Genomic DNA, 27,403 nt, shown 5'->3' with positions numbered 1-27,403 from the left:
CCCTAAAGCTTAGCAGTTTTAAAAAAATAAAGTTTCATATTCTGCTATGCACTCATCACAAATACATCATTATGCAATGGAGTCACTATTGGACAAGGTAAATTGGAGTGCATTAACCATGTTTTTCTATGGCTTAGCTTGTGCCTTTTTTCTTTTCCAATGTTTGTTTAGAAGATAATTGCAACCACTTGACACATTTTTACCCTTGAGTTATTGAAACAGGTTTTTAAGCCATAGGAACATAGTTGAGATCAGCAAATATTTAGTGAGATTCTTGTCAGAGAGGATTTTAGGCAAAAAGCTCACAGAAACTTTGTTGCTTTGTATTGGTCTAAAGTCTTTACAAAAAAAAAAAAGGGTGTTCAATTAATGAAACCTGTACAACCCCTGGACAAGTGAGCAGTGAACTGTCATTAAATTACCTCTAGTAGATGGATGGGAAAAAAGTCCTGTAATGTTATTGCAAGAGTGTGTTGAGGACACCAAGAGCATGAAAGAAGCTAATAGTTCCTATCCCAATACACCTCATGAGTCTAACTTAACAACTGTTTATCTCCTCTGGAGTCATCTGGGGTGCCTGGTGCCATCATGAGCTCCTATATGTTACAGATGTGACCCAGACCAAGGGTAGCTGTCTTAGGCACACACTACCCCTGCTAGGACTCTGGTGCTGCCCAAATTCCACCACAGATAGACTTTTTCTCTTCATGACAGGCTGGGGACACAATTGTGAAGAGTGCAGTGGAAGACTTGTTGTGCTTCCTGGCCATAAACTTCAGATGTCTGTTGCAATAAAGGGAAAAAATTATCTTGTTTTACATGATTCAACAAAGATTAACACTAGATCAAATTATTTGCTGGAAGCTTGTGAATCCATGTAATTAACCATGTTTTGAAGGTAACTGAAATGCATCTGTAAACTACTTAGAAACACTTCTGCCTTTACATGAAGCAATCTCTGAAAAGCTACATGTTGATAGCTATATTTATGAACTTTGATTCCAAGTGACAAACTATTTCAATTTTTGAGTCACCAAGGCATAGACAAATAGGGGAATGGGTAATTTATTTACTTCTTAATCCAGAGAGATTTCAGAGATCATCCAAGAAATTAGTTACAGTTTTTGGAGATGAATCATGGGCAAATATAAAGACAGATAGACAGCTATGCCACACCTGGTGCCAGCCAAAAATCCCTCTGTGTCCCAAACAGCACATCTCAGACTTAAACCTGAGGCTGTTTTTAAATGTGAGAAAGTTCTGGGGTTGCTTTGGGCCAGACTGCCCACCTCTGTCAGACTGGGGGTCTGGGACATGCTCTTCAGCAGGTGAAGGATCTGCTGCCATCAAAGCAGGACAGCATTAGAACAGATGGGTGCTGCCATTTGTCTGAAGAGAAAATACACCTGGAGTACGAGGTTACTTTACCGTGCATGCTGTCAAAGTATATGTGTGCATGGACCTGTGAGTGAGAAAGACTTTTAGCCAAAACACTGACTTAAAGCAGCTGGGCAGTTTGAAAGACAGCTTAGAACGAAATATCTATTATATATTTTTGCGTACTGTTAGCTTGGTGCCATGAGAGTGTGTGAAGCTGATGCAAGAAAAAAGGGCCCTACAGTGCTAACTGTTTCCAGAATCCCAGCAAAACTAACTTTCCTGCTGTTGGGATTCTGTACATGCACTATTCCTAACATGGTTTGCTCTGCAGCCCACAAGCCTTGCTGGCACTTTGAAACGTTTTTTGGATGAGAAATGCCAGACTTGGCAATGTGGTGATATAATGCACTAATAAGCAAATTCTGAGCAATGTTCAATAGGGAGCATTTTTTATTTTATGAAGAATTCTTATTTAATGTATTTTTCCTTAAAAGCAGTGACATTATGTCACTCATAATACATCATTCTTGTGCTCATTAATGTCTTTTTTATCTATTTCTGTTTCTGAATTATGGAAACAAGTTTTGGAGTTCAGTGAGAGAGATGAATGCTCCAGCATTCTGCTGTGAATCCAGAGTATTTTGTTAAACTCCTTGCACTACTTCCAAAAATGTTAGAAATACTTTCATGGCAACAGACTATAAGAGGCTGTCTTTTTCTATAAAATTCTAAACACACACACATATACACAGGCACACACATTTTCCTTCCTGATTTTCTCTGCATGTGTCAAAGTTAGGCAGGAATTCTATAGCACTTAGTACTTGCTGATGTAGAAATGACTGCCAAATGAATGGTTTATACTGGAATATCTCATTATTTATATAAGTATGTTACAGTATGGACATTTAATTTAGTTCTCATTCCAAACTCATGACAAGTCACTTTGACACCTTTAAGAAATGTTTCACATATGGTAAGATAGAGCACTCAAAACTGTAAAAGGAAAAAAAATAGATGACTCAAATTAAAACAGAGATTTTTAAACAATCAAAGGAAATACTTCAAGCTTGTAATAACACATCTCAGCCATTTACTGTTTAATAATTTTAATGATGAATTAACATTTCTGGGGAACAAGGATGGTACAGTAGTTCTTGAGGCTGGTTTTTTTCACTTCCAGAAGACGCAGGGCAAAATTTCACAGGCATTAATGGAAATGTCTTTTTGATTATGAGGAGTGAAAGCTTTGGTGGAAGGTTCTGATTTGTTGTGGTGCTGCTGTAGATCTGAGCATGAGAATCCAGGCACCAAGCCCAGGTACTGAGACAGCCAGGCAGGGATTTGAAACTGCACCTGCACTCCCTGTGCCTGCCTGTTACCATGTCACAGCCTTTCCCTTTACAAATAAAATAGTCATGTTTATCCCCCACTCTGTGAAAAATACCATTTTAGCTGAAACACGTTTCTGCCATAAAACTAAATCAGACTTCTTGTGTAATGGAGTTTGATGGAAAGTAGCACCAAAGCTTGATTTACCCTGCAAGCTAAGTGGGGAAGGGCTTGGCTTCAAAGCTGACAATTTATACAGGGCACTTTCTCTACGAAGTGTGAGTTTGAGCCATGAAGTCTGGCCTTGGAATGGCAGCTCTCTGGGTGCTACCCAGATTAGGAAGCTCTTCCTCAGCAAGGTGAGGGGCCCATTGCCAGGATCCCCCACAGCAAGGAATACACACTAGTGTGACTGACTGTGAGGGCTAATAGGCCAAGTTAAAGGCAGTGACACTGGGTTTGTACCGTGTGAAAGCCTGCTGTGAACCCTTTCCACGCCTGCTTGCTTAGCTTTAAGACACCTGAGGAGTGGCCTTGAAGGTGAGCATGGCCTCAGCAAGCAACCAAGGCACTCAGCGACATGTTGCTCTCCTGCACCACAATATTGCACCGAAGTAGGAGTGTTAGGACATTTGGAGGGCAGAAAGCAGGGAAGCACACACGGGGAATGGCCTCAGTTACAGCCATATGGCTCCCCCAAGACACCCATCTTGGGCCTTCCTTGCCACATCAGGCAAAGGCCTTTCAGCATCTGCCACCAAGAGGAAAATTACCAGAGGTGTCTGAGCTCTTGCCTGGGCCAGCAATGGCCTGCTCTTGCTGTGCAGGATGGGAGAGGGCTCCAGGGTCCACTGGGTTCTGTACATTACAGAGATAACATATACACAGAAAAATAGTTGAGTATTGTACAGGTATCAGTCAGAAGACAGAAATATTTTCTATCTAGAAATACTTAGCGTAAAATAAATAAGACAGCAAGAAATAACCACTGAGACAAAGATCTAAAAACATGAAACTCAGTGTTTACTGTGTGTTTTCTTTACATTTTTATAAAATAAAACTTTGACAACTCTTTTGAAGAGCAAGAGCTTCTAGCCAACCTGAATGACATTATCCAGTGTTACCAAAACAAAGATAAAATACTCTCAGCTGTAACTTCTGGAGCCTTTTAAAATCCATTTTATTCTTTTTTCTGCTCATCTGGATCTCCCCTAACTCACATGTGCTCACTCTCCAGCCCCATCTTCACCCCTCCATTATCACAACGAGCTAACTGACACTAACTAAAAGGATCAAGATTTTCTTCCAAGAGCATCTAAGAGGGAGGAGGGGAAAGATGATGTCTGAATAGTTTTCCTAGGAATTTTTGTATTTTCCTCTTGAGAATATATTCTGTGTCCCTGAGATGAGTGGATGCACTCCTTGTTGTCCCAAGCCCTTCCCTTTGGAGAAGCAGCCACCACCCTGACCATGTGGGAAGGCTCCTGCAGTGCACCACAACACTTTGCAACCATGAGACCTACTGGAGTGCACAGGAATTTCTGCAGGAAGGCCTGTGGGATCAGCTAGCCCAGGGACTATATTTTAAGGTAATCTAGAATCTGTAATAAGGGAAGTCGCATTTTTTTCCAAGGAGGCTCTTGTGTATCCCAAGCCAGTTAGTTTCTTATAAGGCTGATACTGTAATGTAAAATACAAGTATGTTCATGCTAAATGGAAAATGAAAGGGGACTACCCCACATTTAACGAAACAAAACACAAGTGAGTCAGTCTTTAAATCTTTCACCAGATAATTTCTCTCCCATAATGTGCTCTTTCTATCCACTAATTTGACAGTGCGTTCTTTTAAATGTAGGTATTTGATCAATGTCCCTGGGTAAGTTCATCTGGCTGATGAAACAAAACAGAAATATCTAACGACAACGTCTGGCACAGGTACAAACACAATCAGTATCTCAAATTTATCTTGAGATTGCATGCAAAGTACTCTGAAACAAAAACACACTACAGTTCTTCTATTTTTGATGTTGAAAGATTTTAAAAAGTGTAATCCACATGAAGCTTCTGCATTTCACCAGCCAAGGCTGACTGAAAGGTGTGTACTTTTAGAGGGTAACAGCACTATTCGTTGTTACTACTAACTTTGTGCAACTATGTAGGGGTTGGGGTTTTTTTTACTCTTCCTTATGGAATTCCTGTAAGTGCTTTGCCAAATCCTATGTAATGTTTAATTCATACAGGTTTCCTTTTCTCCTGTTTCTTAAGTGAAGTCATTAAGCTAAACTTGAAATGGAAACTCGTGCATCCACCTAGAAGGCTGAAGAATAAACCACAAAACAGACGTGAGCAAATTTAAAACTGTGCATTTGAGGAATGCTGGGGTTATTCTGAATGCTTCCAAATCAGGCACAGTGTTTCTAGTATTTACAACTGGATCTGTGTGCTGCTTTCAGACAGCACCTAGTGGTTAATTATATGTGTTTTAAGTATTTAGTCAATCCCAAAAAATAATACATCTTTGAAATTTGTTCCCATTAGTTCCACTAAATGGATAAAACCAGTAGTGATTTCTATACCTCAAAGAATCCTACTGGGTAAGGTCATGAATTATCTTCTTGCAATAAACACTTTCAGAATACAGAATGTGTGTCAATTATTATTTACTTGGTTATTCTATTTTCATCACAAATACTTCTAGTACTTACTCAGGTAGACTGGTTAATCTCTAATCTCTACTACCCAACAAGTCACGTCATCTACCTCTAGTCTGCCGCAGTCCCTTCTAGTGTCCAGCTAGGAGGAAAAAAGTCTGGTGAACTTCTACCTACAGCTCTAGATTCAGTCAAGAGCAAGGAAGAGGTAAACATATTCATAGGTTTCTTTTTAGGTTTACATCAGCAGAGGCTCTGATGTTATTAGGGAGTGTCTAACTTAGACTGAACAGTGGGGTTTTTTTGCTCCAGTACATCAGAGAGAACAAGATCACAGTCCTGTGTAAATGCGCTAGGGAATGTAGAAACACTGAATTAGACACGTGTTCCACTTTCTTTGTGCCTGAATCACCCTTGTCAAGAGCTTCTTTAGAGACATAACAGTGCAATCTGTCATTCACAGAAAGGAACACATGGAGTGTAAAATGCCGTTACTGGAATTTATCAAGAGCAGCTTCCATAACCTGCTACATTGTAAAATGGTTCACATTTTAACATGCCAACAGAGCTTCAGCATTGATGCCTCCAACAAATAGGAAGCACATGGCATACTGAGCTTGTTTCCTCTCAAATCCACGGTTCAGTTTCAGAGGATACACATGAAGAGAAAACCCAGTCATCAGCTGCCCAGGTTAAAGAGGCTTTTCTTGTGTGAATGAAGTGAGGAGTCACATACAGCTAATGGACTTGGCAACTTTCCCTTTTTGTTTCTGGGGTTGAACAACCATAAGAAGACACCCAGAAAGGACTGTGATCAGGCAAAGACCATCTATCCATGAAAAGTACACAGTGTCAGAGTGAGGCCAGAAATGGGAAATGTCATGGGCAAGGCTGTTTGGCCTTTCTCAAAAAAGACACAACTTAGGTAATCAAGTCGGATCTCTGAATCAGAGACAGATGAAATAGCACTAACAGGATGCTGAATAGTCACATCATCAGGATGAGATAAACCTGCCTTGAACTCCAGAGTTTAGACTGGATTTAAAATCCTGCAGCTTTGCTTGGTTTTGACCCTAATGTATCAATTCAGACTAGACTGAATTCTTACATATCCAAAAAGGTGTATCTTCTCAATACAAGATTAATATCTGAGTCCATTTCTACAAGTTCCCACTGGCTGTCGTGGGATTTGCTGGTGGTTCTCCCATTTTGGGGGGCATATTATCTCTACAGACAGAAAAGGAACCCGCCTTTCTGATGTAGGTGAGCATGAATGCTTAGTACTTTGCATTTAGGAAGAGATAAATCACCCTGTATATGCCATAAATTTTAACTAATGAGAATCTACTCACTTGTTATCTTTCCGAAACTGACACTAGATCAATGCAATGCATGACATTGTTTCCAGATTCTGATTTCTCTTCCTCTTCACTGGCCTTCCAGCTGAAGTTGAATGAAGTCAATGAAGATATTACTGAAAAATCTGTTCAGTACTGGCTCACTTTTTCACCAAATTCTTCATCAAACAAGATGGCAATGAAAGAATTTAACTTATACATCAGTAAAGAGCATATTCGGTTTGCTGGCTTCAAATGGTCAGTAGCTCCACCACAACAGCATGTGCTTGTCAACTTTATTGCATGTTTCATTGTTTGTGAAAGAAATAGATCTGATTAGAAATAGATAGAAATAGAAAGAAAGAGATATTCAGAACACTTTGTTTCAGCAAACTTCCCACTTATTTAATGAGAGGATGCAGGGAAGGTTCACACCATATTTATAAAAATATTGAGTCTGGATACACAGGTATGTGTGCATGTGTGCATACATTATATATGTACACATACAACACATTCAGGCACACAGAGAGAAATCTTTATTTTCCTGGCTAAGTAGCTATTGAATAAAATAAGTTTGTAAGGTGTGGAGGCTTGAACTTCTGCAAGAATTTACCTGGGTTTCAGTTCTGAGATTTATCTCATTTTGGCCCCCTGTGGCTCCCAAAATTTAAAATAGCCCCTTCTAATTTACTGGGGATATAAGTTGTATCAAGCTGATCAAGACACAGGTCTTCTCAGATATGGGTATTTTCTCTCTATTTGCACTCTTTCCCATTTTTGTTATGAATCTAAATTGACACTCGAAATGATCAAGTACTGCTGGATTTTAGCATAGCAAGTACTGGACAGCTTTTCTCAAACAGTTTTACCCAAAATACAAACTTCTTATTGCTGATTATTAATAAATAGAATGCTTTTATTATAAAGTTTATCATTAAAAGATAGGATTACTCAGGTTCTAATTTCTAATGGGAGATTAGAGGGCAAGGGTTGACCTTTGGAAGTAAGGTCATATGGTTCTTTTGATTTGTTTACATGAAAAGGGAAAGTTCCTCTGATTATTACAGAAATCTGCACTCTCCTTTTTGTATGTTAATGGAAAGTTTTTAGAAGGAAATATTGAGAGTTCTGTACCTAAAACAGATTTCATAAAACCATAGGTTCTTGGCAGACTAGTTAGATATATTTAACTTATGCGTGCCTAATTTGTATTTTTACAGGATTTCTCTGTCCAGCAGTTCTGCTAGTTGTACATTAATTCCATGCAGAAACACACACATCTGGGTGTTAACATTTGTACAAGCTTTGATTGGTTGCATATTTGCCTGTGAATTTTCAGATGTGGGCAAAGAAAATATTGTTTCTTGGGAATTATATAAGGAAATAGTTTAAGTCTTCACTTGACATTGTATTACTCAGCATCAGATTATCAACATTATTATTCAGCATCAGATTATCACCACACCCTACACAGTAACTAGTTGCTCATTTAACATATGGCAGGGAAAGTCTGCTTCATCAAATTCTACATATCATGATCATTTCAACTTTGCCACTTCTACAGTACTTAGAAAAGTGCCCTTTATGCTCAAAATGATTGAGCAAGAATCATATTATGGGTCTCCAGAGATCAAATAAGATTTCTCGAGAGAAAAGTAAACACTTATGTGTGCTTAATTAATGAAGGCTACATAATATCAACAATACCTCAACACCTTCAGAGTCTTGAAAGACTAGCAGATAGGAAATAACACACTGGGAACAAGATCTTTCACTTCTTAGCTGCTTTTATTGTACTCTAAGAGACATAAACAGAGACACAAATGTTCATCTTCTTGTCCCCAAGAAATCAAATCCATTTAAGAGCCTTAATCTTATAATAATTAATAATAATGTGACTTCTCTTCCTAAAATGCTTGCCTGACACAGAAGAAAAAAGGCTTATGCATTTCTCAGAAACTGTTCCACCTTGTGGCAATGCTAGTCCCACAATCCTGCCAAGACCTGTGCCATCCCAGACTGTCTGCCACTCTGGGTGCCTGATGCTGAATTGGTAGATGCCTTAGAGAGGTTCATCAACACGATTTCAAACTCTTACTTTCATAAACCTTCTTGTACTTCTTATCTCATGGCAAATCCTCTTTCCTCACACTCTTTCCATTGCTTCCAGCCCTCCAACCCTTCACCTAGCTGAACACTTCCTCTTACTTAAGGCCAGAGATCACTGCAGTCACCCTGGGCTAGTATCCAGCAATCCCTGGATCATTTGTGATGCCTACACTCTCCTCTGGGATGTTGCTGGGACCATGCTTGGACCTTTCAGTTTGCATTGTTTGTTCTTTCTTTTTGCCCTGGTCCTCTAAATTAATGGCCACACCTTTGTCCTCTATATTCAAATGTCTCAAAGAACAGTTTGACAGATTAAGAAAACCATCTTCAGGCACAACATTCTCCTCGATGTATTCATACCACTCACTCACCCCTGCCAGCCACAAGTCTGGCATCCAGTTTGGCACTGAGAACATTTCCTTCCCTTACATGCATTAAACAGGGTCATTACATTGCAGCTTTCACGTTATAATTCACACAGCTCACCCAATTACACTTCTTTACTTCTTCTGGAAAGCTGAAGCTCACTTCGTGATGACTGTAAGGCCCAGTTCTCAGACTTCTTCAGTGCATGCCAAAGGCTGCTGCTAACCTTCTTCCACTTAAAAATAAACAGGAACATATGACCCTCACCTACAACTGTATTTGTTTCAGGATGCTGATTAAAAAAAAAAAAAAAAAGAGAGAGAGAGAGAGAGAGAGAGAGAGAGAGAAAAAAAAATCCTCTTGTTCTCTAAAATTCTTCTTAGACTTTGTCCAGCTTGTCTCAGGTGTTCATTTCTTCATTCATTTCTCGTCTTCATTTTGTCCACGACTTGTCTTATATGACTGAGGTGAAAAAAGGGTTCAAATTTAAGGTAATGTTTGCCAGATTATATCACTCTGATATGTAATTTTATTGTTTAAGAAAAGTTTTGGATTTAAATAAATTACAATCTGTTTTTCTATGAATTAAAATTAAACAAGTGTTAATTAAAACAGCCAGACCACATAAATCCACATAAACTTGTGTGTGTGTGCGTGTGTGTGTATTTACACACTTTAAAGAGTAATTTCCTTACTGTTTTCTGCCCATAGCAGGTAGAAGACATAGAAAAATTGTAGTTGTACAAGAATCCCATGCTCTGCAGCTCAGTGTCACTCAATGAAATCTTCAGCCCTGTGCCTAGTATCAGCTTCTTCAGCAAGTTATGGTGACAATAAAACAACTAAAAATTACTGCAGCAGTGACTAAACTCTGTTAGAAGAATGAAGAATTTCTGAGTCTCAAGATGGTGTGAAGTTTAGTCCCATTTTGCTAAGGTGTTTGAACTATGTCTCTCTTGCTAAATAAAACAGGGCTGAGAACCCCTCTCTGTTCCTGAGGCATTTGTCACTAGGTCTTTGTGTCTTTTGGTGCCTCTGTGGTTAAAAAAAAAGCAACTATTTCTTGTGAGGTTCTAGTTCTGAGTATCAGAGGAATAAGTATATAAGCATATAAGGGAATGCATTAATATATGTTATATAAAGGAATACGGGAAATATATAATATATACAAGATATATATATTATTAAAAGACTATAAGGGAATGCATTGTAAATTGTTCAAGTGATATTTTCACAACAGGAAGCCAAAGGAGAGAGCATGGAAAGGACAGCAGAGACTTTTGGAAGAGTGTTGGAGGACTAGAACAGTGCAGGACAGAGGGAGTCAAGCCAGGTGCCATCTTGTACAACCAAAGTTGTGCCTGGGTGCATGGGAGCAGCCAAATGGTGTGCTTAGCTCATGCCCCTTCCTTGCACTGTGCAGCATCAGTGTTTGCTGCCATCAGCATCTGCTTCCAGGGGAGATTTTGTGCCTTAATGCACCCTGTGCACACTTGGCTTGGCTGTAGGGGAAATATGGTGTGGGTATGGTACCCAGCAGCAGAATATTTCTTAACCAGTGCAGTATACAATCTCAGTCCTGCCTGCTGAAGTGACGTGACTGACTGAAACCAATTCAGTGTTCACTGGGTTGGCCTTTTCTATACCTTAAATAAGCAACAAAGCCAATCTTAGTCTACTAATAAACATCTTGTTTATATGGAGAATAAATAAAAACTGATGAAAAGAAAGAAAGGAATGAAAAGGGGTACCAGGTTTTTCTCTGGGAAGTAAAAGGTCCCCAGCATATTTGAGCTGATTCAAGAACCTATGAAATAAAGTGGAAAAGACATCAAAGGACAGAGTCAGAATTAACTCAGCAAAAATGAGGCTGAAACAATCCATGGAGGAAAATACAGAACACTGTCACACGTTCAGAAGTAGCAAATTTTCCACAGGAAAGTTGATCAGTTTTAAATGGATGTAGTATAAACGATCTAGTTTTCCAGAAAGCTGTTCCTGCAGTTTCGATCTGTACACAGAACTTCTCAGAAAAATTACAAGACATGAAAAGCAACTAAACTGCATTTCCTTATTTCTGCAAATAAGGAAATTTACTTATTTATTACAAAAGCTATTTTGGAGCTGTAACAAGCTGAATGCATTCTGAAATGTTATGAAGTTTCCCTTACAACAAATAATTGGTTTAGTTTTAATTGATATTGTCTGGTTTGTTTTTATTCTTTTCCAAATCACAGCAATTATTTAAAAGGGAAAAAAAAATCCCAAACCTGAACAAACTGCAGCTAAATCCATCAGTATTTGACTTTAATATTTGACAAGTGTGTTACTTGCTAACACTACATTACATTTCAGCTTGCCTCAGTCTTGCAGAATTTAAAAGATGGATGTGTTTATGAGCATATTAAATAGCACAGACCATGGAAGATCTTACACAAGCTCTTTCTACAGTGAAGGGGAAAAAACATATCTTGTATAGTGCTTTGTCCCTAAATCTTGGCAAGGATACCTGGGTCTGGGATTTTAGAGGCCGCACTTCCCTTGCCATAGACACAGAAGAGGAAAGGACCCCCCAAACCCTCTTGTATCATTATGCACCAGGAAAGGGGGCACGAATTCCGCTCGCTTGCAGATTGGCAGGATGGTTGGTGGATCCTGCTAAGATGAGGGATTTCTTCTGTGAATCACCTTTGACACACTGCGGAAGGGTTTAGACTCTACCAGGTTTAATCTGGAAGACTAAAGGATGTTAGGGACGAGCCTTGTTTCCCTTCAGCAGCCGTCGGAGCTGAGTATTAGAGCCCTCTAGTGAGGTTTCTCGGAGTGCATCCCCGCCTCCAGCCCGCGGGGACGAAGGAGTCTCTTTCTGTTCTCGGGGAGAACCGAAATCCCCTGTGGTGCCGCAGGGCACTGCCGGCGGTTCGCTCCCCTTGGAAAAGGCCCCTGGGATGGGGGTTCACCTGCACCGCCCCCACCTGAGCGCCCCGGGATGTCCGCGGTGCCCCGGCCCGGGACCCCCGGCCGCTGCCACTGCTGCACGCAGGGTGCCTGCGCTCGGCCCCACGGAGCGACAGCGCTGTGGCAGAGCCACCGAGCCGTCTGCTGCCTGGGGAGGGAAGGCAGGAGGGAAGAGAGATAATCTTCCTAAAAATACTCCCCGCTCAAATCCCCGTGAGCCACGGATGGAGATGGTAACAAAAATGCCTTGAATCGGTAGGAACAGTGAACAGTCTTCGTGCTTTCCTCATCATCTTGGAATAATCAGCGGAATTAACTGAGGTCGAGGAAACAGGCTCTTGGGTTAGTTGCGGGAGGCTGTGAGAATAGGGGGCAGCCATTAAAAGAAACATGATCGCTATTCATCAACTCGGAAGAGGGGAAAGGAGGAGGGAAAAAAAGAGACCTTCGTTCCTGGAGCTCATGCCGACCTGGTCTATCTATGATCAAGAAGATCCCTGGAAACAAGAAGTTTACAAATATTGTCAAATTGATGCTTGTAGTGTGATTTAAGTTGTCAATCCCGCAGAAGCCCACCAGAAGTTTAGATTCAATACCCTGCATTTCTGGCTAGTTATTGCCAATCCCCTAAGGCAGAAAGCTCTCTCTCTCTCTTTATTTTAACCATATGTGCCTTTTGTTGTTGTTGTCTTGTCTGTTAGCTGTACACTGTGTGCAGAGGCTCCCCTTGTGCCGCGGAGCATCTGAGGCGGTCCCCGCAGCCGGGAGCGGGGCGGGGGCTGGGTGGGCACCGGCCCGGGCCCCCATTCTGTCCCCCCCGGTCCTCCCTCCAGCCGTCTGTGGACTCCGCGGGGTCTGTGGGAACACCCCGAAGAAATATCCATGCTGGGGGTAGCGGCCGGGAGGGTGCTGATGGCAGAACTCGGTGAAAACTCTCAGCCCCTCTCCCCAGACTGAGAAAGAGTAATATAACAGTAGTCAGGACTGGCTACACTAATCGGCTGGGGGGGCTATCGTGTTTCAGGGGGAGCTCGGGAGGTTCCAGCGCCTTGAACTGGAGACAGAGTGTGTCCCCCCCCCCGAGTCCCATTGCACCGGGGGACGGCGGGGGCGGGAAGGTTCACCCAGGCCGACCCAGTCACGTCTCATCAGGCCCCATCTCCTGAATAATGCATCTCTTTCGAAGATCTTCCTCAAGCATCTCAGGTCCAGGCGGTGGGGGAACGGCTCCGAGCTGGAGGGCAGCGGCGGAGCTGCGGCTCCGTGGGGCACAGGCTCCGCTCCCGGCAGAGCCCCCGGCCCCAGCACCCGCTCCGCGCCCCGCACCCACCGGCCTCCCCTTTCAAGCTGAGTTTGTTAGCATAATCGAGTTACCCGCTACATATCTGGAATCCTTGGCCCGTCCCCTTGAGGAACGGTGCCCTGTGCTCAGCAAAAGCTTTGAATTATTCCTTTCTCCCCAAATCACGGAACAACAAGCAATTGTTGTTTGTCTCAATTTACTTATGTGCAGTGATCGTCTGCCGTGCTTTCTTTTTTTCAGTCCAGATAGAGACTTGGTGCCATCTCTGATGGGATAGATTCGGGTTTTAAACAAAACTCAGAAATAAATAAAAGCGTGAATAAATAACGTGAAGGCGGGGGAAACAACCCGCTGATCTGGGTTGCTAAAATGCCTCCGGGAATCTCGGGTGAGCTTTGGCAGCCTAAAGAAGCCCTGGTGCCGGCACGGAAAATCTTGTGAGCCCGGGGAAACTGAGCTGAGCCCGCGGGTTGGAGGGTGTGGGACAGGTAGGCCCAGCATCGCTGCAAAGGTCGCTATGACGCCTTAAAATGTATATATACATATAAATGAAAGGAAAGCCTAGCCAGAGTAGCAGCTTCATTGCGGCAGGCTTTTGGTCTCGGTAAACCCCACCGGTTTTAAGAGGAAAGCATATTGCAGTCCGGACAAAAGGAAAAGAAGGAAAAAATTAAAAATATTTTTTTAAAAATTTAAAAATAAAGAAAGGAAAGAATGAAAGAAACGAAAACTTGGAGTTGTCTGTCATTTTGGTTGCTCTCCCTACAGTCCTTGCCACAGTAGTGGACATCTGCGGGGAAGATGTGTTTCGTTCCGCCATGTGAAAGTTGTGGGGTTTATTGTTTGTTTGCTACCCCTGCTGATAAAAGCTCCCCTGGAGGTGCCCCTGTCTCCCTGCCGAGCCCACGGCCGGCTGGCAGGAGCGGATGTGTCCACAGCCCTGTGAGCGTGGGTGACAGGTTTGTCCCGAGCCCACCTCGGTGAAAATGATGAGGGGCTCCGCAAAAGCAGTGCTCGAGGGGGCTGGCAGAAGGGTGCCAGGCAGCTTTGGGTGAATCGGCTCCTGTGTTTAACAGGAGCGATGCGGGCCTGCAGCCTCCCATACAGACTGTTGTCTACAGAGGGACGGCGAAGGCAGAGCCGAAAAGGCGATTTCCATATAACTGCGGCTGTGCTTCGGCACTCACTCGTGGGCACGGAGCAGTTCCGTGCAAGGAAAGGCTCCTCGGAAGAAAACCGCCCTCCCACAGCCCCTTCCTCAGCCAGTCCGTGTCACAGCGAATGAAAGGAGCATCGCAATGAAAAACACCTTTTTATTTCGCTCATGTTTCCCAAAGACTGTGTCAGCTCTGGCGGTCTCGCACGCTGCTGCGCGGAGCGGTGAGGCGCTTGCCGAGGGGGCCCTCGGCCCGGTGACAGCCGGGCCCGGAGCGGGTGGAACCCCGGCCTCCTCCGCCCGGCGGCACCGGAGCCGAGCAAAAATTCGGGTCGGCTCAGCTAAAACTTTCCACGATAGCTAAAAGGGAGAGAGCTGGCAGGAGAAACCATCTCGTCGGTCCTGGGGCAAACGTGAGCAGGCGATTCGCTCCTCCTGCTCTGAAATATAATGGCAGGGAACGAGAGCCTTCGCAAATGCCAAAAAAAGCTCCTCTCCCAATCGCCTGTTTCCCTCGCAAGGCACCACAATGCTATTCGCCCCGTGCCGAGGCTGTGCAGCCAGTATCTGCTCTGACTTCTAGCATGTAGGAATTTTTTTCTCTTTCCCTGAAGATAAAAGCAGTTATGCAGAATTTGGATCCAGATGTCACTAATTTACGATTGCTCTAGGACGCAAGCCGATACAGGGTGCCCGGGAAGGGGGTAGCCTTGCCTCTGCCCAGCTCTCTGGGAAGTGAACCTACGTTACACGCAGGCTGCAGCCCTGTTGAGGCAGCCTAAACTGAAAGCGCCGACGGAGGAGCTGGCGTGTAAACTCTGTACTCACATTTTAAGGTGCTAGGAAGACTCCCTTTCAGGTCTAGATCTATGCAACAGGTTTTGACATCTCCTTTCCAGCTAGGGCTAACAGCTGCTCCCGTTCAGATTCAACCAGTGTGGTTGTGAGATAGAAAGAGAGGAACAGGAGTCAGGTATATCCCTAATAAACGTGAAGCGACCGAGCGTGGTAGCGGGGAGGTGAGAGACATAGCTCAGACCTCGCTGGCACTTTTCATTTTTTCCACGGTCCCCATTGCGGAAGGCACACGGTGTGTGCGCGCAGAGGTCGGGGACGGGAAAGGGGATTTGGGGATTTGTGTTTTTGATGCCGTTTCTGCTCAGAGCAACCTTTGAAGTGGCGCGGTTGTCCCGTCCCGTTCGCTACAGCTGCGGCTGTGAGCTATCCAGCCGCTTAGGTTGACCAGGAAGCGCTGGGATGGGGATGCTTTCGTTCACAAGCAAGCAGTTTGAATCCTACAGAGATCGGCCGGAATCGAGGCACGGAGCGGTCGAGAGCTCATTTCGTAGAGGAACGGAGGGAGCATCATGCGAGGGGACTTTACCCACCCGTCACCAACATGCCCGATTTTGTTGTAAACGAATTTGAGCTGTTCTTTTCTCCACCTGAAAAGGAATCCTCTATTTTCCGTCCCCGGAGGATCCAGGGCGGGAACTGCCCGCTTGCCAGTGTTTCCTTACGGCAGCACTCGTGAAAAGGCCGGACGGACAGGTAGGAGGACAACGCAACTTCCACAGCGGAGTGCACTCGAGAAAGTAAGGGCATACGCCGCGGATATGCACAGGCGTTCGGACATGCTGGGAGCTGGACACGGTTGATCCGCTGCCCCCCTACTCCGCCCTCTTCCTCCTCCTCTTCCTCCTGCCTCCCTCCCCCGCCGCATTTCCCCCGGCCGCAGCCCTGGCGCGGCTCCTCGCCGGGAGCCGCCGCCGCCGGGAGCCGCCCCAGCCTCGCCTTCCCCGGGGACGGCGGCTGCGCCCGCCCGGGCCGGCACGGAGGCTCGGTCCATCGGCCGCGGGGGCTCAGGCTGCGAGGCGCGGAGCCGCAGTCCGGTCTCTTGTGGGTTCGCTAAATCCCTGACGCGCCGGGGCGGCTAAGAAGGTACCGTGGCAGGAACCCACAATTGCAGAGAGCTCTCCTGTCAGGACTGCAAATACCGTAGAAAGAGCTTGTGGGATTAATTATTATTTCTCAGCAAAAGGGGAACATAAAGGCCGTGGAAACTACCCTAAACTTGTGGCCGGGAGGCTCCTCCCGAGTGCCCTCACCTGGGCGATCCCCGGCGCCAGCCTCTGCCCCGGCGGTCCCATTTGGCCGCCAACCCGTGCGCCGCTCCCGAGCAGGCACCGCGGCTCCCTTCACCCGCTCATCGCACCCTCTCCCTCGACACTGCAGCTTGCACAACTTCTCTCCCTCGCCTTTCACTTTGTGCAGACCGACAAAATGACGGGAAATCATGCGAGTCCCTGCCCCGCAAACTCGGTAAACTTAAAACGCGGTGTGCAAGGGCACGCGTGGGTGAGAAGGGTCCGTTTAATCAAGCGAAGTGTTTCTGACTTTTACACTTTTACGCATGTTACTTTCCTGGATGGAACACCCCGACACACTCTGGAAATCGAGTATAAATAAGTGTCCGGTGTCCAGTGATCACAAATGCCAGCGCCCTTCACGCCGGAGCGTGGTGGGGCTCTGCCGGCGATTTATGGAGAGGCAATCCCTCCCCCGGCCCGTACCATCGTGCCTTCTTCTCGCTCCCGGGCAGGTACGAGAAGCGTGTAATGGGATCCCAGGTCACGAACAGGGTCTCCATTGTACATGAGAGGCCCTTCCTTATAAAGCTCTCCAACAGTGGTTACTGGGCGCTGAGGCGAGGGGCTTTAAGGGAACGCTTTTAGAAAGAATTTTTTCTGCAAGGGACGGACATGGGCTTTTCCTCCCACCGCAGCCGCGGCTTCCAGGGACGGCAGAGCCCGAAGTCCGGAGCGGCAGGGCCGGGATGGGCTGCGGGATCCAGACAGGGCGGCGGGGCCCGGCCGGGACGGCGGCTCCGTCCCGCCGAGCCGCAGTGCCCTGCGGCGAGGAGCCGGGCCCGGGCTCCGCGCTCCCCCTCTCCCCCGACGGGCGCCTGCAGCGTCAATCACGACGGAAATTTCTCCCTCGCTAGCTAATATCTCAGCTCGCAGGGCCGCCTCTGAGTGGATCTGAGCAATCTGTCAACCCAGCCGGGGAGCCACCTCAAAACAGATCGGGTTACCCCTGATTGACAGCGTCACCATGGCAAATAATTTGACTAAAACTATTGTCTTCTCCTGGCAGTCCCCGGGTCAGATAACCGGACCAATCACAGCGCGGATAATCACTTTTCATGCCAGCTTAGAATAATATTATTAAAAAAAAAAAAAAAAAAAAAAAAAAAAAAAAAAAAAAAAAAGAGAGAGAGAGAGAAAGAAAGGGGGGGAACTCCGAGAGGGAGAGGAGCGAGGAGTGAGCAGGGCTTTACCACTATATTATGTGGGATCTGGCGGTGGGGGGTGGGGGGGAAGCAGGGAGATCCCAAACCGGCGGCCGAGGGGGGTGGGGGTGTGAGAGCCGCGGCCGCTGCGAGCGCTGCAGATAGGAGACAAAAGAGGCACGAAGTTACTCTCGCAACTTGGACTTACAAAAACGAGGCGGCGGCCGGGGGGAAAAGCCGCCCGCGCTCGGGCTCTCGAGACTTTTTTCGTCCTTCTTCGCATTTTTTGCCCGGCTCCCGCTACCGCCCCGGGGCCGGGCGCCGCCGATGGCCGTGGCCTCCCGCGCCCGGCCGTGACGCCCAAGCGGGCCCCGCCGGGCGCCGCCGCCCCGGGGCCGGCCCCGCATGCCGGGCGCTGCCCGCCGCCCCGCGCCGCTCCCCTCTATGCGGCCGTAGGGCTCCGGGCGCGGCAGGGCTCACCATGTCGATGCTCCCGACTTTTGGCTTCACCCAAGAGCAAGTGGCCTGCGTCTGCGAGGTGCTCCAGCAAGGCGGCAACATCGAGCGGCTGGGGCGGTTCCTCTGGTCCCTCCCTGCCTGCGAGCACCTCCACAAGAACGAGAGCGTTCTGAAGGCCAAGGCGGTGGTGGCCTTCCACCGGGGCAACTTCCGCGAGCTCTACAAGATCCTGGAGAGCCACCAGTTCTCGGCGCACAACCACCCCAAGCTGCAGCAGCTCTGGCTGAAGGCGCACTACATCGAGGCGGAGAAGCTGCGGGGGCGACCCCTAGGGGCGGTGGGCAAGTACCGGGTGCGCCGCAAGTTCCCGCTGCCCCGCTCCATCTGGGACGGCGAGGAGACCAGCTACTGCTTCAAGGAGAAGAGCCGCAGCGTCCTGCGGGAGTGGTACGCCCACAACCCCTACCCGTCCCCCCGAGAGAAGCGGGAGCTGGCCGAGGCCACCGGCCTCACCACCACCCAGGTCAGCAACTGGTTCAAGAACCGCCGGCAGCGGGACCGCGCCGCCGAGGCCAAGGAAAGGTACGGCTCCCCACGGCTCCCCACGACTCCCCGACCCCGGTGCTCACCCCGAGCCTCTCTATCTGCCCGGCCCCGGCTGCGGAAGGCCCGCAGGGAGGGAACGAGCTCTCCGCCTCGGGAGACACCGGAGGCGAGCGAGCTGGGCGCTCGGTGAAGGCGTCTGTCTGCCAAAAGTAGCCCCGGGAGAGGGGCAGAGACCCTTTCCCCGCCGACACCTCACTCTCCGCACAGCCCCACACGGCCTGCGGCGACCCCAGGTTAAGCAGCGTTGCCGCCTCCTCCCCGCAGCAGCCCGGCCCGAAGCCCGGCCCGGAGCCGCGGCCGGAGGTGCCCGTGGGTTCCGCGGCCCGCCGGGAGAGGCGGGCGGCGGCGGGGCCCAAGGACAAGGGCTCGGCTCCCCCCACAGCTCCGAGCGCGTCCTTGAGGGTTACCCCGGGCAGAAAGGGGTAGCCGGGGGGCAGCCGGCAACGCGTGGGTCTGGAGGTTGGTAGCAAATATGTCCTCTGTCCTCGGCTCCCGGCGTGCGGCGGGAGACCTGGACAGGAACTGAGTGGAGCAACTTCTTGCCTCGCTCGTGATATTGCAGTTCTCACTCGCTGCCCGGCAAGGTGCTCGGGAGCGCACGTCAATAGGTGTATGTTCTTAGGCCGAGTATGGTTCTGCATGTGTTTTTCACGCTAAGTCGAGTGAAAGGACCATTAATCGCCGGGAAGAGGTTAATGCCTACATCCCTGGCTATTAGGGATGACTTTTCCCTCAGCAGTCCCTGTGCCTTAGGAGGATGATTCGAAGAAGCAAAAAGGGTCCTCTTACTGCGTTCACTAGCTCACTGAATTGCCCGGTCCTTACAGGCAATCGTATGATCCTATGATCTGCGCGGTTAATTAGGGGATCAGAGTCCTGTAAATCCTTGCCTCCGAGGAGGATTCTTTCTATCTTTGGTTTCTCCAGCCGTGTTTCGGAAACGGGCAGCACCGCGGCCGCGCTGCTGTGCAGGCCGGCAAATTTGGGCTCAGATTTGCTCTATTCATTTCCTGAAACCGTGCTAGGGCCTTTATTTTCCTTCAGATCCTCACGAGTGTTGGTTTTACGAGATGTTAGAGATCCTTTTTATTGCTGATAGCAGGGACTCACCTTCAAATATCCAAAGGAAATGAAGGTTACACTTATTCCATTGCCTTTTTTTTCCCCCGGGGAATCAAATTTTAAAGGTCTCCAGGGACAAATAATATTTTTTGACATTGAAAAATACACTCAACCTAATATTACAGTCCAGGCATTGGAAAACAGACCATTCATGGGATTGCCATCCACTCAAGGAAACCCGTTCAAACAGAGCTTTCTTGTCTGTTTTTATTTTTTTGGTACTAAATGTCTGCAGCCACATCCTGCCGCTCTTAGTGAGGAAAACCCGTCAGTGCTTGACTTCTCTCGACCAAATCCTGCAGGATAGGGCCCCTCTGCCAGATAGAGTGTTACAAAACTTCCGCAGAAGCTTTTAGGTAGGCTTGCACTGCCTTCAGTATTTTAGGGAGAACGATGTCTAAAGTATTTCTACGAGGGCTGTGGAGGCCGCGTAAGCCTGGACGGCAACCCCGACCCTTTCTTGCCACTCACATTTCCGATAAAACTCCCCCATCTATAGATATATAAATATATAGATATATCTGTAAGGGCTTGGCCCGCCTCCAGCGATTTCTTGGTATTTACCCGGTGATGAATTTCGAAACTATGTCCTGCCCTTGTGAGCCTTTGTCGGCAGGCTCACCGGTGCTGCCGCCTGCCCGCGCCGCGGAGCCGCGCTGGGGCAATCCCGGCTGCGCCCCCGCCGCCCCGGGAGGAGACGGAGGAGCAGCGGCCGCGTGCGGAGCGTTTCCCAAGAGGGTCGGGGAAAGCAGCGGGTTAACTCTGTTCTCTTTCTTTATCGTCCATATTGGGCTATGTTTTCAGCTTGAAGCTCAGGGCGAGGGGGGAAAAAAACACATGTCCGGTTACTTAAGCAGAAGACTTTCCCTCCTGAGCCCGGGAGGCTGTTCTGTTTCACGGAGCCGTCCTGCCTGCGGCTCGCCGGGCTTTGGCCTTCTCAGGAGAAATCATGGCTGAACACCTCTTCGGCTCCAAGAGCAGTTTTAAAGCTAAAAAGTCGTGGGGTTGTTTTTTGTTTGGTTTGGTGGGTTTTTTCTTTTTTTTCTTTTATTATAATGTCTTCCTGCCTTCCCTTCCGCGCCCCTCCTCACGCTGTGCAAACCCTTCAGAGGCAGAAAATTACGGTTTGGCAAAGTGACTCTTTCCACTGGGCTAGTGGAGACTATTTACAAGCTCCGCGGACCTTATCCCTAAGTGCCAGAGAAGAGGCCTTGGAGGTTGGCAGAGCTTTTAAACCTACTGTTTTTGCACTTCCCTCCGCTCGCTGCTCCCCGGAGCCAGCCCCCCGCCGCCCCCGCTCCCGCGGTGCGCACCCCGGGGCGACGGCCGCATGGTGATTTCCCTCCCTCTTTTGTGTTTCCTATAGGGAAAACAACGAGAATTCCAACTCCAACAGCCACAACCCGCTCTCGGCGTCAATGAATGGGAATAAGACAGTTTTGGGGAGCTCAGAGGACGAGAAGACGCCGTCAGGGACCCCGGATCACACCTCCTCCAGCCCCGCGCTGCTGCTCAGCTCCAACCCCGGGCTGCAGCCCCTGCACGGCCTGGGCCACCCCCAGGGCCCCAGCGCAATCCCCGTGCCCAGCGCCGACCCCATGCACCACCACAGCTTGCAGGACTCCATTCTCAACCCCATGTCATCTAACTTGGTCGATCTGGGCTCTTAAAACAGTGTACACGCTCCCTCCTTCGCGCCAGCCCTCCTTTACTGAATTTTTTCCTTTTTTTCCCCCCCTTAATCTTACCAGGGACTCTGAAAGCAATGACAAACACCTTAGTGGATGTGTTGTGCCCTTTGGCAGCAGGCTGGCTGCAGGTTCGCGAGGTAGTGGACTCCGCTGTGGGTAGCTGATGTTGTGAAAAGCCTTAAGGGTTGCTTACAGGCGTTTTCAGGCGTGTAAGGACTGTTGGTCAGGAGCCGTGATTTTCACAGCAGGCTGTAAGGCTGATCGGTGTAGCAGCTCATTCCAGCCTTAACTTCACAAATCTCTCAGTGGTGTCACTCGATCGGGCCGGTCTGTGTGGGAAGAGGCACACCGTAATATTTTTATTTTTTTGGGGGGGTGGGGAAGAAAGGGGAACGCAAGGCTGCTCTTGCCATGCCTGTTTGAAAGTTACACATCGCTCCCGTTATTCTATTGTAGTTATGTATCCGTGGCAGGTGTACGATGTACAATTTCAACTAAGAATACAAAAGTTGTAGTCAAGATATAGCAGCAACACGCGCTCTAGGCAGACTCTGTAACCTTCTTGTAGCTGATGCTATGCAGAGAGACAGCTTCTTTGGCCTTGTCCATGTGGTGCTTTCGCCATTTGCTGGGTGGGAAAGGAAGTGATGGCCCGGCTCCCGCCCGAAGGAAAGCAGACGTAGATTTTCCCCTCGGTGTGCAACAGGGGCTGGAGCGGGCTTTAAAAAGAAAACAGGAATTGCTGCTCAAGTTTAGACCTAAATGACAGTATCAACCGCAAGTCACTCACTTTAGTTTTGTTTATTGTTTATATTATGTGAATACATTCTTTGGAAAATATTTCTGCTTTTATTTTATAATAAAATTTAGAAATCTAACTACGTATTGTTGCTTCACTCGCCCGCGAGTGTTTTCGGGCTCAGTCCTGAGCGGAGCAGGGCGGGCGTCCTGGTGGGGACGCCGGGGAAGGCGATGTGAGAGCCCCGCCACCCTGCCCCGTCTGGCCCGGTCCGGGGCAGGGCTGAGCGCCGGGAGCGGCTGAAATCGCCCTGCGGGAGCGGAGAGCCAAGGGCACGGGGAAGGACGGACGGCGCGGCCCCCCAAGGAAGCGGAGAGTAGCCCACCTGCTCCCAGAGGCCACGGCCGCGCAGGCTGCGGGCTTTTCTGCCCCGCTGTCAGCCTGCCTCGGCAAAAAGCTGCTCCCTCTCCCCCCACACCTCGCCCCGAGGGCGGGAGGGCAAAACGAGCGTGGCCAGACCCTGCTCCGGGGTCCAGCACGGCTGGGCTGCAAACGTCTTTCTGGCGCCTTCGGGATGTTGGGAAAGGGATTTCTCTATTCCTCTCCTTTTTCTTTCTTTCTTTTAAATTTCCTTTCCTGTAAGCACCGGGTGGCAAAAGAGACAGGCAGGTTGCTTGCCAGTTTGCCCCATTAAAAGAGCTCTGAACTCTTGCAGCTTGCTCCCTCTATGTCCATCTTTGCTAGAAGCCGAATGTGTTATGTGTTTAAACTGTTCTCAGAACTTGCGAACAGCTTTATACCTTCATTTCTGGTCTTTTAAAATCTTCTCTACAGTTATTTTCTTGTGAAAAATAACCCGAGAAAACTATATGGCTTCAAGCGGGATAGAAATACGTGTAGATCAGCAAAGACCGTGTCCAGGTTTCACATGCTGGCTGAAATTTCAATCAGTGAGAGAATTGTGCGGGCAGTGTCCTAATTTGATGTAATCTGGGTCCGGATTAGCGCCTCTGTGCCTTTGCGGGTGTCCGCTAAAAGCACATTTCTCTGAGGTCCCGTTAAAATCCGTAGAAGGGAATGTGCGGATGTCGGCAATGAGGAGGTTCGGTCTCCGGAGAAAAAGCTCTCCCTTAGTCGCGGTTATAAATCCAGTTTTCTCGTTATGCTGGGGTGCACCATAAGGGGGGGGGGGGGGGAGACAATATTTTATCGGAGACAATGTGATGTATTCGGCTTTATGCTTCCCCCGCTTCTGCCCTTTGGGGTGATTTTTTCAGCAGCAGAGATGATGTGGCTGATGCCTGTGCTGTGGGAGCATCCCAGTGTGGCCCTATGTGCATCAGGGTCTAAACAGAAGAGCCTGTTACTTCCGTTGAGAAGCATCTAATAATTTTAGCTATGAATTTTAGTTCTTTGAAAACAAACATCTTGCAAGTAGAGGAACCATTGCTTCCTAGAGGTGCAGAAGATCTGTGCTCCCTGTAAAAAAACACGCTCAGTGGTGCAATATGGCAAAGAATTAATTAATTGGCTAGTTAATTATTTTGTAATTTTGTAGACAGAAATGAGTTTGGGAAGGAAAACAGATGACTGGGTTAATAAAACATGGCCTCGAAACCGAAATAAAGCCTTAAGGCTTTGCCCGCTGGAGAAAGAAAAAATAAGAAAGAGTAAAGCCAAAAAGGGGAATATTTAAAGAGGCAGTATGAAAACAGGATGGGGGTTTACATGATTAATAAAAGGTCATATTGCACAGAGGAGGCAGAATTCGATCGGGGAAAGTAAATGAAGAGCTGACACGGTGAGAAAGGCCCTTTGAGTGGGATCTGTGAAAACTCATGTACGTTTCAGTGAAGATCACTTATATCTGGATGAATTAAGAGAGGGCCAGTCGCTGAAGCCACTTACAGATGGCTAGAAACAGAAATCACACAGTAAGAAAAAAATTCTGCAGGTCAATCTGGCATTAAGGACGCACACAGCTCAAAGCCCCAATGATGGGACGTGTGTAATGCAACCTGAAACCCCGAACATGTTAAGACTCATTTTATCAGACCGTACTTGCCTTAGTACTGATGTTTGGTAAATTGGCCCAAATCCCTCCAATTTTCCACGCACAAAAAATGTTCCCGATAGAGGAATATGGCGAAACTGACGTGACTAATCCTTGGTTTTAAACAGATTAGTTATGATTCACTAGCATTAGGTTACATGGGACATATCTCATCTCAGGGTTGGTTGTTCCTGGGGTACCTGCATGGGTTTGGGAGCATAAATAAAAAGACGGTTCGGTTCGGCGGATTTTATCCCTGACTACCCTCGGACTGAGCCCAGGATGTGGCGGGCAAACTGCACGGCAGATCCCCTATAGCTTGGACAATTTGGGAAGAACTGCACTCTCTGTCTCAGATACATACACACCCATATATGTGTATATATGTGAATACATATATATGTAATATATATGTATGCAGTGTTTGACCTCAAATTGAAATCTTACTAAATTTTTCAATGTATTTAGCATTTGCGGCGCCCAAAATGTAAATGGAGTCATTCCTTTAGATAGCAGGGTGCTGAATATTCACGTGTACTAGGGCAGAGGGTTTTTTTTCTGCTGTTATTTTATTGTATGAGCGTTCACGGACATGTTGCTGTGCCGAAGAGAGCCATGACAGAAATAGTTTATTCGAGACAGAAGGCAGTTCTGTCCTTCCTAACAAGGCACAACTCGTCACTCGGACGGGGGAGATACTGATGGATGCGATGAGAGAGCATCCCGACAGGCTACTGGAGATGTGGCACAATTCCGACACTTTTCTGGGGACAGGTAGCCGGTTTATAGGAGGAAGAGCCTTTCCTATGAGTAGGAGACCGTACGCCAGAGCTTGCTGACTGAACACCTTCCACCTGCGAGCCCTTCCAGGCTCTCGGGGGTAATCAGGACACCCATCTACAAGGCTGGGTGGCTGCATTCTCTTTTGGAGAATACAAGCCATTTTGGAGACCCTCGACAGGGTCCACACGGGAGAAGACGCCCGCTTGGCATATTTTTGTGAGCTAACCCGTGGAAAGCTGCTTTGCCTCTTCTCCCCAGAGCTGGTGCAGCGCTCTGGGCCTAACCAACGCCTCAGTGTGTTTGAGGGGGGCTGCTGCAGCCCCGAACGAAAAGCCCTGGGAGTGCCCCTGCCTGCCCAGCGATGTTTGTGTAAGGCACTGGGGCTCCTGTTACCAGACCCGGAAACAAAATCTCTTGCCTTCTTTAGGAAAAACAAATGCAGCCCAGAATGAGCAGGCTTTTGCCTTGAACAAACCCTCACTTGAGCATGACAAATAATGTAGGGGGGTGGCGATGAAAACACTGGGCACTGGCCCTTACTGCAGAGTTCTTTAACTTCTTCTGCTTAGTGAATCAAAACGTTGAGGCTCGGGCAGCCAAGAAAAATATACTGAAGGGAACTTGCAGTGCTTCAGCACACAAGGAAAAGGTGAGGGTTTTGTGTGAAGGAGAGTAGCTCTGGGATTTGGAAAAAATACATAAACCACGGAGCTGGGCTGCGGGATAATCTTCTTCCTATTTTGCTGGGGAGAGCGGTGCTCAAAGCTTCCCCTCCATGCATCGAGGAGGCGCCTCCTTGCTCGGGAAGAAGGCCCATCTCCTTACCATTAAAATAAACGGGAGGCGGGGGTTGTTTATTAGCGATTTCTTTTTCTGAATTTGGGTAAGAATGCTCCATCTCCAGCTCTGAATATCAGATCAGCCATTATCCGGAGTTCCAGTGTGCAGCTGGCCAGCAGATCACCTCCAACCGAAGCCGTGTAGGGGAAAAAAAATAAAGACTTTTTAAAAACACTCCTTTCTGCCCCCCACCACCCCCCCAAAAAAAAAAAAAAAAAAAAAAAAAAAAAAAAAAAAAAGGCAAACAACCAAGCAACAATAAAAACAAAACACAGACAAACAAAACCAAGAAGACCCAAATTGGGAAACAAACTGGGACCTCACCAAGAATCGGGGACGGAGAGGTTGGTTTAGTGGAAAATAAGGTGGAAGGACAGGTAAAATGTCAAATCAGCATGCAGTGCTGGTAAGGAAAGGACGTAGGAGAGGAGAGATCACTTGGAAAGATGAAAATCGCACATGTGCTTCTGATGACCCCATCAGATGCAAAGTCCTCCAGGAAATACATATTTGAAACAGCCAGAAAAAACAAACATGCCTTTTATAGACTTACTTGTCCTGCCATGAAAAATGCAAACCTCGGTATGGTGCGTGTGTACCCAGGAGGTGGGAGGGAGGAAGGGGGAATAGATTTTGTAAAGAATCCGTTGAAAGCTACCTTCATCAGGAATATTCATTTGCGCTGCCCCGCTCTCCAAAAATAGGCTGCAGCGTGGAAAGCGAGGCAGCGTTTGGAGCTAACGCGTGTGAGACGAGCATCGGAGTCTGAAAAGTGACTGTCAGGAGCTCGTCTGGGTATCAACCCAGGCAGGACTGGTTGGCAACAGGGAGGAGGAAAAAAACCGGCCGTGCGTGAAGAGTTATAAAGAGGGACTTTAGCGAGTCTACAGGTTTTTTGCGAAGTTGGACAAATTCCAATAAATCGTATTGGAAGAGCGATTTCTAGTCGTGCAGGAGTTTGGGTCTGGGCAGAGGTACTCCCAACCATGCCTTTCCAAAGCGATGTAGACGTGCTGGAGGTCGAGAGAGAGAGCAGGGAATTAGATCAGAAAGCACTTTAGCAGTAAAGGTTTCATCCTTCCGAACCCCGATCACAGTTTCTGCGGAGCCGAACACAGCGCGGGCAGGCTCCGACGGGACATCTGATCCCGCTCCCCCACTTTTCTTCCCTTTCTTTCCCTCCTCCTCGGGAAGGTGAGCATCGCTTGTCCCCGCTGCGGGGC

The 27,403-nt window shown here is 47.7% G+C and overlaps 1 protein-coding gene across 1 annotated transcript; it reads left to right on the top strand.

Annotated features, from left to right (window-relative positions):
• Positions 1-18,030: 18,030 nt before the first annotated feature.
• SIX2 (SIX homeobox 2) lies at positions 18,031-22,865 on the top strand. Its single transcript, XM_063390811.1, has 2 exons — positions 18,031-18,928; positions 21,441-22,865. Exons 1-2 carry the CDS (start codon positions 18,369-18,371, stop codon positions 21,742-21,744), a joined length of 864 nt encoding a protein of 287 aa, XP_063246881.1. The 5' UTR covers positions 18,031-18,368; the 3' UTR covers positions 21,745-22,865.
• The last annotated feature ends 4,538 nt before the right edge of the window (positions 22,866-27,403 follow it).

Source organism: Prinia subflava, chromosome 2 (genome assembly GCF_021018805.1).
Source record: "Prinia subflava isolate CZ2003 ecotype Zambia chromosome 2, Cam_Psub_1.2, whole genome shotgun sequence".
Lineage (NCBI taxonomy): Eukaryota > Metazoa > Chordata > Aves > Passeriformes > Cisticolidae > Prinia > Prinia subflava.
This window is presented reverse-complemented; position numbering and strand designations above follow the sequence as displayed.

Bases quoted from the DNA above. Each gene is read 5' to 3' on its own strand.
- SIX2 (XM_063390811.1), top strand. From the start codon at position 18,369: ATGTCGATGCTCCCGACTTTTGGCTTCACCCAAGAGCAAGTGGCCTGC. The intron at 18,929-21,440 runs GTACGGCTCCCC...TGTTTCCTATAG, and splicing joins GCCGCCGAGGCCAAGGAAAG to GGAAAACAACGAGAATTCCA.